This window comes from Erpetoichthys calabaricus, chromosome 13, assembly GCF_900747795.2.
Source record: "Erpetoichthys calabaricus chromosome 13, fErpCal1.3, whole genome shotgun sequence".
In the NCBI taxonomy this organism is placed as follows: Eukaryota; Metazoa; Chordata; class Cladistia; order Polypteriformes; family Polypteridae; genus Erpetoichthys; species Erpetoichthys calabaricus.
In genome coordinates this window covers 64,825,955-64,841,619 of record NC_041406.2, presented here as the reverse complement: position 1 = coordinate 64,841,619, position 15,665 = coordinate 64,825,955, and the positions used below count along the sequence as shown (strand labels likewise).

Here is a 15,665-nt window from a genome sequence, read left to right as displayed (position 1 = left end):
GAGGCAGCTGATAGGTACCGGCAGGCCAAGCGGAATGCGGCTTTGGTGGTTGCTGAGGCAAAAACTCGGGCGTGGGAGGAGTTTGGGGAGGCCATGGAGAATGACTTTCGGACGGCTTCGAGGAGATTCTGGTCCACCATCCGGCGTCTCAGGAAGGGGAAGCAGTGCAGTGTCAACACTGTATATGGTGGGGATGGTGCGCTGCTGACCTCGACTCGGGACGTTGTGGGTCGGTGGGGGGAATACTTCGAAGACCTCCTCAATCCCATTAACATGCCTTCCAATGAGGAAGCAGAGCCTGGGGACTCAGAGGTGGGCTCCCCCATCTCTGGGACTGAGGTCACCGAGGTGGTCAAAAAACTCCTTGGTGGCAGGGCCCCGGGGGTGGATGAGATACGCCCGGAGTTCCTCAAGGCTCTGGATGTTGTAGGACTGTCTTGGCTGACACGCCTCTGCAACATCGCATGGACATCAGGGACAGTGCCTCTGGATTGGCAGACCGGGGTGGTGGTCCCCCTCTTTAAGAAGGGGGACCATAGGGTGTGTTCCAACTACAGAGGGATCACACTCCTCAGCCTCCCTGGAAAAGTCTATTCAGGGGTCCTGGAGAGGAGGGTCCATCGGATAGTCGAGCCTCGGATTCAGGAGGAACAGTATGGTTTTCGTCCTGGTCGCGGAACAGTGGACCAGCTCTATACCCTTAACAGGGTCCTGGAGGGTGCATGGGAGTTTGCCCAACCAGTCTACATGTGTTTTGTGGACTTAGAAAAGGCATTCGACCGTGTCCCTCGGGGAATCCTGTGGGGGGTACTCCGAGAGTATGGGGTACCGGCCCCCCTGATAAGGGCTGTTCAGTCCCTGTACGATCAGTGCCAGAGCTTGGTCCGCATTGCCGGCAGTAAGTCGAACCCGTTTCCAGTGAGAGTTGGACTCCGCCAGGGCTGCCCTTTGTCACCGATTCTGTTCATAACTTTTATGGACAGAATTTCTAGGCGCAGCCAGGGTGTTGAGGGGGTCCGGTTTGGTGGGCTCAGGATTGGGTCACTGCTTTTTGCAGATGATGCTGTCCTGTTTGCTTCATCAGGCCGTGATCTTCAGCTGTCTCTGGATCGGTTCGCAGCCGAGTGTGAAGCGGCTGGGATGAGAATCAGCACCTCCAAATCCGAGACCATGGTCCTCAACCGGAAAAGGGTGGAGTGCCCTCTCATGGTTGGTAGCAAGATCCTGCCCCAAGTGGAGGAGTTCAAGTATCTCGGGGTCTTGTTCACGAGTGAGGGAAGAATGGAGCGTGAGATCGACAGGCGGATCGGTGCGGCATCCGCAATTTACCAGTCGATCTATGTTCCTACCCTCACCTATGGTCATGAGCTATGGGTAGTGACCGAAAGAACGAGATCGCGAATACAAGCGGCTGAAATGAGTTTCCTCCGCAGGGTGTCTGGGCTTTCCCTTAAAGATAGGGTGAGAAGCTCAGTCATCCGGGAGGGGCTCAGAATAGAGCCGCTGCTCCTCCGCATCGAGAGGAGTCAGATGAGGTGGCTCGGGCATCTGATCAGGATGCCTCCTGGACGCCTCCCTGGTGAGGTGTTCCAGGCACGTCCAACCGGGAGGAGGCCCGGGGGAAGACCCAGGACACGCTGGAGGGACTATGTCTCTCGACTGGCCTGGGAATGCCTTGGGATTCTCCCGGAAGAGCTAGAAGAAGTGGCCGGGGAGAGGGAAGTCTGGGCATCTCTGCTCAAGCTGCTGCCCCCGCAACCCGACCTCGGATAAGCGGGAGACAATGGATGGATGGATGGATATATATAAAAAATGTTGTCATTTCTACATGGTGTGAGCGAAATGTATGCAAATACCCTTAAAGTCTGTAATGTGCACTTTACCTGCATCTGAATTGTTTGATTTGTAATTTTAAACTGTGGAGCAGAGGAATAGATCAAGTAAAAATGTGTCTTTGTTCCAAACATTATGGAGAGCACTCTAAGTGTATTAAAGATTCTTGTTCTAAGCAGTGATGCCTGTCATGGGTATACAGAATCATAGATTACCTTATTGGACCCAGAGAAAACTAAATATTTCTCATAACTCAGGTACTGTAAATCAATTACATTATATTGTACGGTACTCCAACAATAAACACTGCTGAGTAATATTGAACTATTGTTAAGAAAAATGATTAAAAACAGTAAAATGTCTTATCTTCATACTATGGTAGACTTGGATTTAAAAAATATTGGAAATCATCCAAGCTTTAGTTTAGTTCTTTACCCCCAGTTACTACCCCCAGCTAAAAAAGGCCTGTAATTTACTAATATGTCAGGACATAAGACAGATGTCATGAAGATTGTTGTAACAACAGCTATCTTAAGCCTCACTTTTCCATTATAATGAGTTCTTAATCTGTAGATGACAGACCAACAGATTTTAAGAAGAAAAATGAGCAATGAGTCAAGAGATCAAACAGAGCTTGAACAATACTTAATCAATACATGAGAAGTACCAACTAATTGAAATTCCCTCCGATCACTTACATGACTAAAGACCGTGAGAAGACTTATTGATGCACATTAATTTGTTGCAGCACTTAGCCCAGATACATGCAGAAGAGTAATAATTGTTATGTCTGTATTATGAAAAAGATTGTAAGAATTTGGCACATAAGTCAGAAGTAGCAGAGACAGAGTGAATTACCAAAAACATATTAAACATTTTAAACAATGATTAATAGGCCTTTAGGGTTACATTTGCCTGCATTACTTGTATCAATAATATAAGCATGTCTAACAGCAGAACAAGCAACTCTTTCGGCATGCAGCTATTCATTATAGGCCTGAGCGTGCATTTCAGACAAAAGTTAAATAGATTTTCTAAGACACTATAAATTAAATGAGGGTAAAACTAGTAGTAGTACAGTGATACTGTACATTGGTCAGTACTTCTGCTTCACAGCTCCTGGTACTGTATCTGGATTGATTTCCTGTGTCTGTGTGTGTTTTTTTGCAGGTCCTTAGTTTAATCTCAAAGACATGCATGTTAAGCTAACGTCATTCTTGACTTTAAACTGGCTCACCATTAAATTTGGTGTAAGTAAATAGATGAGTGAGTATACTCTGCAATAGACTGGCATCACATCTACAGCTGGTTAGATTACAGTTTGCTGTTCTTATGTATCAGACTGAGTATCTTCAGAAGATGGGTGGATGGATATATGATGATAATGGTTCGTTTCTGATACTGGAGAGTACATTTCATCTGTCTGAATTACATACAGATAGGTTTGGATGTGGCTGGGTAGTTGTTTTCTGTATGCTGTACTACTGTCAGGAAGCTTGGAATGACTTTTGACCAATCGTTTGCATCTGACGCATGCAGTAGACAAACAGGTTTCATCTTAGACTAACTGCAGCAATATGGTAATCTTTAGCACTAAAACAACATAACCTCAGTCTATGCAATTGATACCCAACAATTGGATTATTAAAATACCAGTAATGGTGCACTGCACAATAACTTGCAGTGAATACACTTGACTTGAGCATTCATACATTTAACATTCGTTTGCTCAGAGGTTGATGCACTTGCTGCTTCCTGAGCAGCTCTTCTTTTCTCCACCCAAGGGGCCCACTTCTTCTCTTCTTTTGTCAGCATCTTTTTGCGTTAAAACTGATTAAGTCCGTGTTTATGTTGCAATTACTTAGTATGTTTTCTTTCATTTTTCACTTAAGGTGGCTCTTAAGTCTTCAGTCTGCCTCAAGAATGATTTAAGATATGAAGAGGTAGGGGAACTGATGGTTAAGGTGGTAAGGGATGAGGCCACCCCGCTGGCCACTGCCGAGAGTTGATTCTACAAAAAATTAAAAAGTGGAATAACCTTGGAGGTCAATCATTACTCCAAAAGTAGATGTCACATAGTATATGTGTACCAAATTTCAGAGCTACAGGTGATTTAAAATCCTGGACAGGCAAACGAACAGCCACGATAGTGTATTATATATAAAGATCTGAAAAACATCATTAGGTCCAGAATACAGAGGCCAAGTCCATTAAACACATGATCCAAACAGAACATCATACCTAATTTCAGAAGCCTCTATTAACTTCTGATGATTATAGTCTAATAAAAGAAACAGTGGTGTTTTGGGAATGAAAATTCTGGAAAAGGCATACTAACTAACAAGAGAGACACTGACATAAGGGCAGAGTCATCCTATTAAGCTGTACAATTGGTATGTGTGAAAGTGACTGATGTAGAGCAACAGTGAGAAAGGATCCAGCATTTGAAAAACAGCACCTCAGTCTCAGGAAGATCCCGGCTTGGATAGGAAAACAGAGTTGAAATGACTGAGTGCTGGTGGTTGTTACTTCTAACCCCAAGTAAGTGCTATTATAGATAAGCCAGTGGCCTGAATGTACAGGCAGACAATGTGGCAAAGAAAAGATTGATGGAGTCACTTTGAAAGAATTGTTGGTGGGTGTTGGAGAAAAGAGATGGCCTTCAGTAACACCTGTATGAAGAAGTGAGGTGAGGAAGAAACACTCATTTTCAAAGCACAACCACCAAATGACAAAGTAACTTATTATCCAACATCAAATACTCCAAAGGCAGAATAACAAATGAATATCATACATTTCCAATTTTTGTTCAATGGGCACAGTGCTAAATCATAATGTTCATAAGTAATCCATGTGATTTATGATTATGAGGACATCTAATCAGAATTAGCGAGATGTACAAGTACATTCACACTTTAAATTGAATCAGAAAAATATCAAGTAATGGGTTGCTTAAAGGTCTCTAGCCTTCAAGCCCCAAGGCAGAACTGAAAAGTTCTGGCTGCACATGCACACATAAAAGGAAAAGTACACCTTTAATACTGCAGGGTCAAAGGGCTCGTCCAAGCTTTCTGGAAACCAGCTAGCTGCACTTGGCACAAAAATAATGTCCAAAAACAATTTTATTTGACTGGTTAGCTAATAGCTAAGTTCTCCCGATATCTCATCCAGAGACTATTTAAAGGTTGTCAAGAAGTGTTTCAAATACACTTCCCCTTAATTTCCACTGGAGTCTTTGAGTCCATGAATCGCTGTTTGTTGACAGAATTCTATTAAATACACTGTATTGATGATTTTGAGTTGTTTTAAAACCCGAATAAGATCAACACGTAGCCTCTTCTGCTTGAGAAAAGTGTATCAGAATAGATTAGCTCTCTGTGCCGGCCAGAGTAGGACATGCTCATTAGACTTGGGATGCACTTGATTGCTCCTCTCTGCACAGCCACAACATTAATTTTTGCCTACATGTAGCACTTAGCACTTTCGACATTACTCTTCATTTTACAAATGTTTGCCCAGTTCTGAAGATTTTTTAATCCTTTTTGGATTATTTTTGCTACCTACTTCCTGTTCCCTCCTGTTTAGTATTATCTGCACATTTTATTGACTATACCAGAGTGTGTTATTAATATACTGTAAATTAGAAAAATGAAGGGCACAAGGACAGATCCCTGAGGGATTCTGTCAATGTCTGTACTTCATGTAAAGCATTAACCTTTGTACTCTTTGTCATGTCATTTTCTAGCCCACCTAATCCAGACCTGGGTCGTGGGGTGGGCTGGAGTTTATTTCATCTAGCACAGGGCACAAGATAGGATCAAACCCTGGACAGGGTGCCATTCCATCATGGGACAAACACACACCAAGGCCAAGTTAGCATCACCAATTCACTTAAAATGCATGTTTCTTGGACAGTGGGAGGAAACCAGAGCACCTGGTGGAAACACACAGACACAGGGAGAACATGCAAACTCCATGCAGGAAGGACCAGGATGTGAACCTGGGTCTCCTTACCCCTAGGCAGCAGAACTATCAATCTGCCACTATGCCACCCTGTACTCTGTGGCTCCTGTTAAATAAACTTCTCCTTAACAGTTTGTACAAGAAACTGATGGCGAATCAATAAAAAAGATGCAAAATATGTTATAATAAAATAGTTGTAGTGTTCAAAAAAAGTTTAAAATCAGAAAAAAATCCCAAAAATATATCCTAAAGATACTTCTGCATCATACCTACCTATTTTATTTGTGTCTCTCAATTACAGTACTCAACATCATACATTGTGTATTAGGAGCTGCTTTTAGACAGCTGGCCACAATGAAGAAATCTTATCCTAGAAGAACTGGAAACCTGCCATGATTTGGTTGTATCATTATGAATAAAGAGCTGTATTAATCCAGAATAGAAACTAGACACTTTAAATTGCATCAAAATTCTCTAAAACATCATTCCGCAGATCACAAGAATTAACATCTTGATTCTTATTTTGTCACTGACAACAAATTTGTGTCATTCACTCATTCATGTTTATGAACAGAAAGAAATGACAAAACATAAGTATTATTTGATAAGCTGTACATTGTCATAACTAAATAAAAGCCGTTTAACTGCACTCACATGCATCGTTCATTACTTCCCCATAATTGCAAAAAGCATTGAGACAACCACTAAGATGATGTCTTTTGATATTAGCAAGATTTACTATATCTTATATATAAACATCTACGGGTGGGTGTCTACTTTTACAAGTAGCAAAAATTTACAACAGATGTTACAGATTCAAATCAAATGTATGTTTTCTTATATACTGTATAAACGTCTAACGCGTAGAAGTGTGTGTTTGTCTGTCCGGCCTGGAAGTGAGAGGTGGAGTCGGGGTAAGGGCTCCGCCTCCAAGGAAACAGAAAACTTGCTTTTCCGCTAATAACACAAGCGAGGCCAGCACATCAGCAAAACGAAACCTCATAAGAAAGACAAATTCGCTTAGCCACTAACATCAGCAAAATGGTATGCTTTTTACTTTTCCTCCTGCCGCTAATGCACAAGCGATGCAAGCATGTCAGCAAAACTAATCCTCCTAGGAGAGAGATGCCCAGAGTAGTTCCCTAGTAGTTCTCTATATTTCAATTTTTTTCAGACTATATCAATAGTTTCTAGGACCCCAGGGTTTTTACTGCACAAGCTTACACAGCTAGTATATTATAAGAGAATGTAGAGGATTTTATTGTTGATGGCATTTTCTTCAGACCCTGGGCAGGATGTAGTATACTTTGGATAGATTGTGTATTTCGCTTGTCCTGATATTGCCTGATGAGAGCCTGTAATCTGTATCTGAGGAATAAGATGTCATATCTCAACCTTTTTCTTTTATAAAGTTTACAGACTGAAAATAAGTGAAATGTACAGATGGTTGTAAAGATGCTTTTGGTTTCACATAACATTTTCAAAATCCAGAAATTGTTTATCAGTTTGAAGAAAGCAATTTGTTGACTCACACTCTTTATGCTACTGTTTAAACTAATTCCTTGTTCCAAAAAGGCTCAAATAAAAAAGGTAGAAAACCATAAAAAGAAAAGGCATGATTGCAAAAAAGTAAATAAAACAAAAATACATTGTACTTTTTATCATTTACAATAGTTGACAAAACATATGATTCATATACTAAACAAAAATAAATATATTTGCATCATGTTACATCAAAGAAAGTTATGAACTTCTTTCTAACTAAAGTCTGCTTTGCACTAATTTAAAATGTTATACTCTTTACCTGTTTTGTTGTAGGGAGGATCTTTATACATTTTCTCAAAGCATTTGTACTGTGCGTCTATTATCTTTTGTCTGTCTTCAGCTTTATTTGTCACAACAGGAGTCACTACAGCAGCTGTTGTGGGTTCTGCATAATTTTCTGTGGCGAAGCTTGATATTATCTGCTGTATAAAAATAGATTAGTTTAGGCAAGGATGAGAAAGGAGACATCATAAATTTGAAAACAATACAAACCGCTTGGGAAAACAGCTGAACCAAAACCATGTGCTTATATTTTTGACTCTGTCTCAGTATTTGTTTGTTTAAATTTACTGAAATTAAAATTTATGATAGAATGAATATTTCACAGTTTGGCCATTCATTTTTATGCATAACATTCTCAACTTATTGGAATAAATGTTGTAACAGTTGCCATGATTATTATTTTTTTGCTTTTTAATTGTTGATAATCCATAATCCACAGGTCACCCTCCACCAGACCTAAACAGTTTGCTTTCAATGGAGGCCTTAACCCTGAATCTGGTGGCACTTGTAGCTGCACGGTCACCTTGTGTGCTACAGGGTCTAATTTTGTGCAGTACAAATGATTCCTATTAATATTTGTGTTTAATTTAATGTATAGTTATAATTTGTAGAAACAAAGAAAGTAAAATATTAACAAATCAAGAATGACTTTCATGTTTCAAGCCATTGTGGGCATTTAGTCATAAATTACACATTTTCTGTATAATTTCTTCCCAAGTGGAAATGCCATGTTAAACAATCTTGCGTACATTATTTTTTTTTACATAAAATAAATCCTCTTCCAAAAGCTTCCAGATATACTAGACTTTTGAGAGATGGGAGCTTTGGCACAGTTCTATTTTTAAAATAGTCAAAAAAGACCCAGATGAGTATGAATTCACAAAAAAATATAAAAGATAGATCTCCAGGAATATGAATAATTCCTTAAAAGAATTTGACAGAGCCAAGTGGCAAATAATTACCATATTGTGCAGGACTTACAGTTCACTGTGCATTTCTGCCAGAAACCTCCAACTATGTGAACAGCTCATAATCCTTAAGTAAAAATGGCGTATATTGCAAAAAATAAAGTAATATGGAATTAATTTCCAATATATTTTATAAGCTAATTCACTTAAAACACATTGTAAATCCACAAATTTAAGCATTGCACGATTTCATTTGAAACTTTAAGTCATCCAATATGCATTTTGAAAATCTTGGAGCATTTGGTCTTACATTAATTATACTTTTTTCTGCTGTCATGCTTGTTATCAGATATCTAAAGACATTCAACTGAAATTATTAGCAGGCTGGGATAACATTGCCTTGCTGAATGATATGCATTTTAAATGAACAGAATGGATGCTTTGTTCAGATCTTTCTTCATGAATGGAAAATACTAGCACTATTTAAATATTATTTCACTCCCTACAAACTATACTCTCCCTGTGTATGTAAACAGAGAACGTTGACATTCTGCGCCTGCTGTTAAAGCAAACTGAAAAAGATGCTTGGCATCTGTTAAGGAAACCTTTATTAGATCACCTCATCTGGCACGTGTGGTTTCAAATACTTCTTAGATGATATCATTAGTACCAAAATGGGAAGATGTTCTTATTTGCCAGAACATTAAATCACTTACACCATTCAGAATAAATCAAATTTTGCTTTTCTTACTAATGCATAAATAGAAGAAACATAAACATCTTTGTGCACGTCTTGTTTTCTAACGTATTGTAAGCATTTCTTTCTCATACAAAGGGGAACAAGTGCAAGACATTACATATTATAACAGTAAAAAGTGATTTAAGACAGGAGCGATTCAAGAGAAGACTATTTAGTACAACGGAAATTATTTGCAGTTCTTTTCATATATAAAAAGACAATTGAATTATTAATAAGAACAATTCCAAGGTACTTTTTATCATGAGAAGCTGAAAGTTTAAAGATCTGAAACATGAATCAAATATATCATCCTTTGCTTTTAACCTGTTTCAAGGAGAAACAGATGAGTAAGTCAAAACACCAGCCAATGTAAAAATGTCATGCGCGCACCACAAACATTTGAGCAGAGAACTTAGTAGAAATTTTGATTGTGTTTCAGATATTTTATGTAATCTGTCAACTGTTAATGCAATGTTGTTTGAAGATTTGTGAAACCCATTGGTCATTCTTTGTTATATTTTTACCATTAAATCATCTATTGTCTTAAGAATCAGTAAGTCTGGAGATTGTAATTGGGTTGTAAACAAGAAACCTTATGTAAATACAGCACAGATTTGAACAGGATGGGAGAACAAGTGTAACAAAGAAGGAAACGTGAATATCGATACCTTTAAAAGACAAAAAACAAATATGCCTTGTGGATTTATTTGCCAATAACGTGCTTAAAGTCACAGGAGACTAAGAGTGACTAAGGTTAACACAGATGGCAGTTGGCTTCTTGAACTAAGCTAAGTGTCAAACTGGTTTACGTCTAAACAAACCTTTTCTTATGTTGTATTTCTTTCTTAAATAAGCTAAACAAGAGAATTCAAGACAAAACAAAATGGAATCTAGTGCTATTACTAGTGTTTTTCTTGAGCAAAAAGACCAGTCATCATAGAGGTTTGGATAGTTCTTCAGTCTTTAAAATCAAATGAATGATACTGGGTGGCACTTCGCTTTATAGCATTTGCACACGGAGGTCACATGTGTTATATCATGGCAGCATGTCTGAAATCCCAAAATGGCAGAAATTAATCAACAAAATGTTGATAACAAGAATATCCACAACAAAATTACATGAAATATATGAAATTTCCAAAACCACTATAACTGTGAGATTTTTGTTCAGTATGGAATGTTTCAATACTGTTCAGGACAAGAACAGAGAGAACTGGAATGAAGAAGAGACGGCAGGAAATTGATCATTGTAAAGTTTAAAGGTGAGGTTTGATACTGAGAAAACGAGAGAGTGAAAAAGCAAAATCATAAACCAAAACTCGTGGTCAAAAGGAATATTCAACAGATTTGAAAATTTTGAATCCAACTAAAGAAGTGGAAAGCAAAATTTTGTTATTTTAAGGAATATCCAAATCATGGATCAAAGGAGACATGTCATGCCAGTATTTGACGCAACATGCTAATAACAACAGATGTCAAACTGTGCAAAACCATGCCACTGTCAACCTGGAGACGTGTCCTAGCAATGAAGGCACAAAAAGAGGATCTGATAAATAAAAGGAGCATTAATAATTAAAAACATATTTTCCTCACCAAAAATGGAAAAATTATAAAACCAAAACCTTAAGATTTTTAATAATGAGTAACACCATTTTGAAAAAAAGAGAAACTAGAACAGACCTCAGCAAGGTCAAAAAATGATTTTAAAACATTCAGTTTCACTTTAGAATTACAGTAGATATAATTCAGTGGAATTAAAAATGAAAAATTCAATGTGAGTCTTTAAGTGGACATCACAATTTTGGTTGTTTATTGCTATATAAGAGGCACCATTGTAGTTAGAGACATTGATTTGCCACTAAACCAAAAATAATTCTCCTTTAAGGCCACTGGCTGTGAAGAGTGCTCTGTAATCCCAAGAGCCTGACTTTGAGTTCAGCTGCTACTGTCTTTAGGAGGATGAGCAACTGAGAGGGGGAGGCATCTCCTCAAACGAATTCCTCAGCAGAGGCACTGCCATTGGGTAATAAAATTTAGACCGTTCTTTGTGGTTGTATTGGTATACACACATATTTTTTCATACACATAAATGGGTTCATCGTGATTTTTAAAATTTTATGTATGTGTTGCTATTAGCTTACCATATCTCCTGTATATAATTATCCCCATGTGATATAAATATTGCCTTTTTGAATATCATTTCAAAGTCTTGCTTATTTTTTCCAATATATGTGTTAGAAAAGGAATTGATGGAAGCTGAATATGTTGGAATTGTCCTACTTTCCAATTACAGTGGAACCTCGGTTCACGAACGTCTCGGTACACGTACAAATCGGTTTATGACCAAAAAGTTCGCCAAACTTTTGCCTCGGTTCACGACCACACACTCGGTATACGTAACAAGCCAGTTTCCCTTTCGGTTTGTACATGTTCAGTCTCTCCCTGTGCATTTCCTGTGCAGTGAGCAAGAGAGCGCGACACACACACACACACACACACAGGCAGCGTGAGAGAGAGCTGCGAACACACACAGGCAGCGCCACAGAGAGACAGACTCACACACACAGGCAGCAGGAGAGAGAGAGCCGCGCACACACACAGGCAGCGCCAGAGAGAGACCGACGCACACACACAGGCAGTGCCAGAGAGAGAGCTGGTCTCATAAGGTAGAGAAGGCAATTAAAGAATGCACTGGGCTTGATTTTGTTTTCACTTCTGTTTACAGCGATCGGTTCGTAGTGCGCACTGTTGCAATGTTACTTTTCTTGGTGGTTTATTAAATTACGGATTTTTTCAAATGTTCATTTTTTTCCCTGTGCTTAAAACTTATTAAAAAAAAAAGTGTTTTTAGCCAGCAGTTGGTAGCGATATAGCGCAAACTATTGCAGTGTTAGTTTTCTCTGTTGTTCAAGGTTTTCTCAGTGTTATTCAATGTTTTTACATTTAGTTTACTATTACGCTGTGCATTCTATGGTTTAATTAACTATATTTGTGCTTAAAAACTTAAAAAATAATATATATTTACATACAGTTCATATGGTCTGGAACGGATTAATTGTATTTACATAAAATTCTATGGGGGAAATTGCTTCGGTTCACGACCAAATCGGTTTATGACCAGAGTTTTGGAACGAACTATGGTCATGAACCGAGGTTCCACTGTACCATTTAATGATTTATATTTATTCCACTTTAGTAGTGTAGTGGAAAATTATTATTCCACTTAGTAAATTTTCTTTGACTTGAAGATTTGTTGAGCAGCAAAATATGAGGTAAGACCATTGCCTCTTAAAATGAGATTAACCAGCTATGTAAAGATGCAAGGATGGTGCAGATTTTTATAAATTAGAAGCAACCAGATCAAATAAATGTCAGGACCCAACTAGTTGAAAATTTAAAAAAAATATCTGTACTACAATGGTGTGACTGAAAAAACACATGAGCCAGCAAAAAGCAAGATGAGCCAGCAAGTTAAAGAACTCAAGATGCTCCTGTCAAGTTCTACCTTCAGTTGAGCATGATTTGTGATGTTTTATGTTTTTTATGTAACTTATTTTCTTTGTTTACAATTTTTCATTCTTTGGCCGCAGATCTTAACGTTGTTTCAAGAATCTTGCATATGTTGCATACCGCAGTGTGTGGGACCTGGAACAATAATAAATTGGATTACGATTTCTTTTAGAATTGTTAGAATCTATTTTTTGCATGTTAAATTGCATACTTTCTTTGAATATTTTTTCCATTCATATTATTGTGTTTTGGACCTTGCTTCTGCCATTTTTGGCCATGTCCATTTCATGTTTTTTCTTTATTCTTGTTTGTTTCACCACTGTAGTGGTTTATATCCAAATGTGTTAAGTGAATATAGACAGGCACTCATGTTCATTGTGTAGAATCCAGGGGGGGAATCAACCTTATGCAATTGTAATTGTGGTTGCTCAAAATTTGATGCCTTAGTGGTATATTTTGTGCATATGAATATTTCTTTTATTTTTATGTGCCTGCTGATAGAGACAGCATCAATCATTAATTTCAGAATGTTTCCAGGAAGCAAAAACAAAGTAGTTGTCCCTCAAGAAAACATGGTTTGCTCAAGAGGGAAGGATAGCCACTGTACAGAAAAATGAGCAGCTCGCATGAAATATAGTTGCTGTTTGGAAAGAAAATGGTAGCTATACATAAAAAAAACAAAGCCTTAACCTTCTTCTGCAACCCCAACTCTGTCTGGGGTACCACTCTCTATACAGAATTAGTCTCGCTGGGAATACATATATGGGGAAAACCAGAAAAATCTGCTGCTGCAAAGGCTACACCCACAGGGCTTCTTCCTAAGTTTCTGAAGTCTGTCCATTTCAAACTGCTGGGATTTCAGGAAGAGAGCAAAAAGGAACTGAGCAAAGCATTGACGATGAAAGAAAATAAAAATTGCTGTTATCCATCCAGAAGCTCAGTAGTACAAGGTAACTGAAGCTTAATAATTAATTTGTGTGTTATACTGTGTGCTGTGACAGAGAAGACAAACAGACACACACACACGTAGACACTTCGCTTCACATTTGAGAAGTGCTTCTGTCTGCTACAATATCTTTCTATCCTTTTCACTGTGGTCTTTGTATTTACTAAATGTTAAAATGCTGCAGCTATATTCTGCAAGGGCATACTTGCATTTCCATTTAGACAGTAATATCAATTTTCTTTAGACGTGGAGTCAGAAAGTGGATGTTTGCAGCCTTGCTCATGTTTTTCCTAGTGTCAATAGGCACATTTTTAGATTCGGGTATTTTGGGTACAAAAATCTGCATCTCCTGGGCTCTTTGTTATCAGCTGACTTAACGGCAATCCTTTTGACGGGGTGTGAAATGCATTTTTGCAATTCATATTTTCTTGAATATAGCTACCAATTTTTTCAAGGTTACATTGACTCCTACGCCATTGCCATAATACTGAACAATAGAGAACACACGCAGAACCGACAGCCATGTAGTGTTTATGTTTACCACTCGTCCGTTGATATCTTTGAAGGCCAATGTATAATCTGACGTTACAAAAAGGTTTTTCCCTTGCAACAGGTTTCCGTTTGTTTTTAACATTGTAATGTCAGTGAGCCGTCTAATTGTTTCCACCCAATTTGAAGCAAAATTCACTCATGACTGTCTAAAGGCGTACAGTATATTTTATGCAGAGGGCAATTATACTTTTATGCTAATCAAGTGCAGATATAGACATATTGAGCATTTCCTCTTCTGAGTTTGTGCATACAAAAAACCTTTTTGTTGGATGTTGTTATTTTTAACACTGAATTCTCCATATTCTTGTTGGTGCTGACCGTTCAGTGGCTTTCTTTTTCCCTCTTGTTTCTGTTGTGACGTTCAAATTTGCGATCATACAGTTTTGACCCTTTTCCTTCTGATGATGTGTTATCTTCTGGTTCTACTCCATAAGAAAAATATCTTTGCTTGTTCCACTACCAATAACTACTGCCACTATCCAAAAGCACTTTACATGTGTTCCATTCTTTTTGAACTACTCTGTACACTCTAATTGTTTACATATGTGTTTTATAATTAAGATTACAGGCAGGATTAGTGGGTTACTCAGAATTACACGGAAATGTTGGGGTGAGGGAATTTTCTCCCTCTCTCTGTACATTTAGCTGTGACATGTGGTCCAGTTATACGCCAAATTACAAAGGTAGCATGCAACGAGAGACCTGTTTTTAAAGGTGGTGTTGTAAGAATGGATGCTGTATAGCGCCCGACCCGACACAGATTGGACACGGGAGGCACGTGTAAAATAAAACAAATACTTTTTATTTTCTTCATCTGTGGGCACACGTCTTCCCCATGACCCATAGGCAATACACAGTTCCAAATAAAGCACACCAGTACAGCAAGCACTCTTCTTCTCCTTGGCACCACCACTCATCCCAAGCAACCTTGTCCTCCTCCACCCGACTCTGGCCGCTGAGTGGTGGTCACTGGCTCCCTTTTATTGGGTACCCGGAAGCGCTCCAGGTGGTTGATTGCCGAAATCCGGCTGCTCTTCCAGGTAAGGTGAAACCAGTGCCCAACAGGGGCCAGCAGCTCCTGTTGCAGCACCCCCTGGCGGCGCCTGCAGAACCCCACAGAGCTGCACAGAACTCCAACCCCCATGAAGCCCTGGGGGAGTCCGAGGCACCGCTACAACCCAGGGAGACTGCCATCTAGCATCCAGGGGGAGATACTAGGCTTCCCACCCTTGTCCCCCTGGCAGATGTGGTGAAGGGGCGTCCCGGCCAGGCATGGGCCCCAGCCATCTGTCACAGTGTTTAAACTATGATTTCCCTTTAAACAACGTGTTTTTATGCAAGCTGTCACATGACATGCTATTGCTGAACTTCTCTTCATCTTGCAAGT

The 15,665-nt window shown here is 39.0% G+C and overlaps 1 protein-coding gene across 2 annotated transcripts in view; it reads right to left on the bottom strand.

The window, feature by feature from the left end:
• calcr (calcitonin receptor) overlaps positions 1-15,665 on the bottom strand; it is a 180,658-nt gene that overhangs the window by 152,550 nt on the left and 12,443 nt on the right. Inside the window, exon 2 of one of the 2 annotated variants that reach the window (XM_028817092.2) lies at positions 7,601-7,763. In XM_028817092.2, coding sequence (XP_028672925.1) covers positions 7,601-7,763 — 163 coding nt within the window. The remainder of the gene's footprint in view (positions 1-7,600; positions 7,764-15,665) is intronic. The other variant, XM_051936106.1, reaches the window with a different exon arrangement.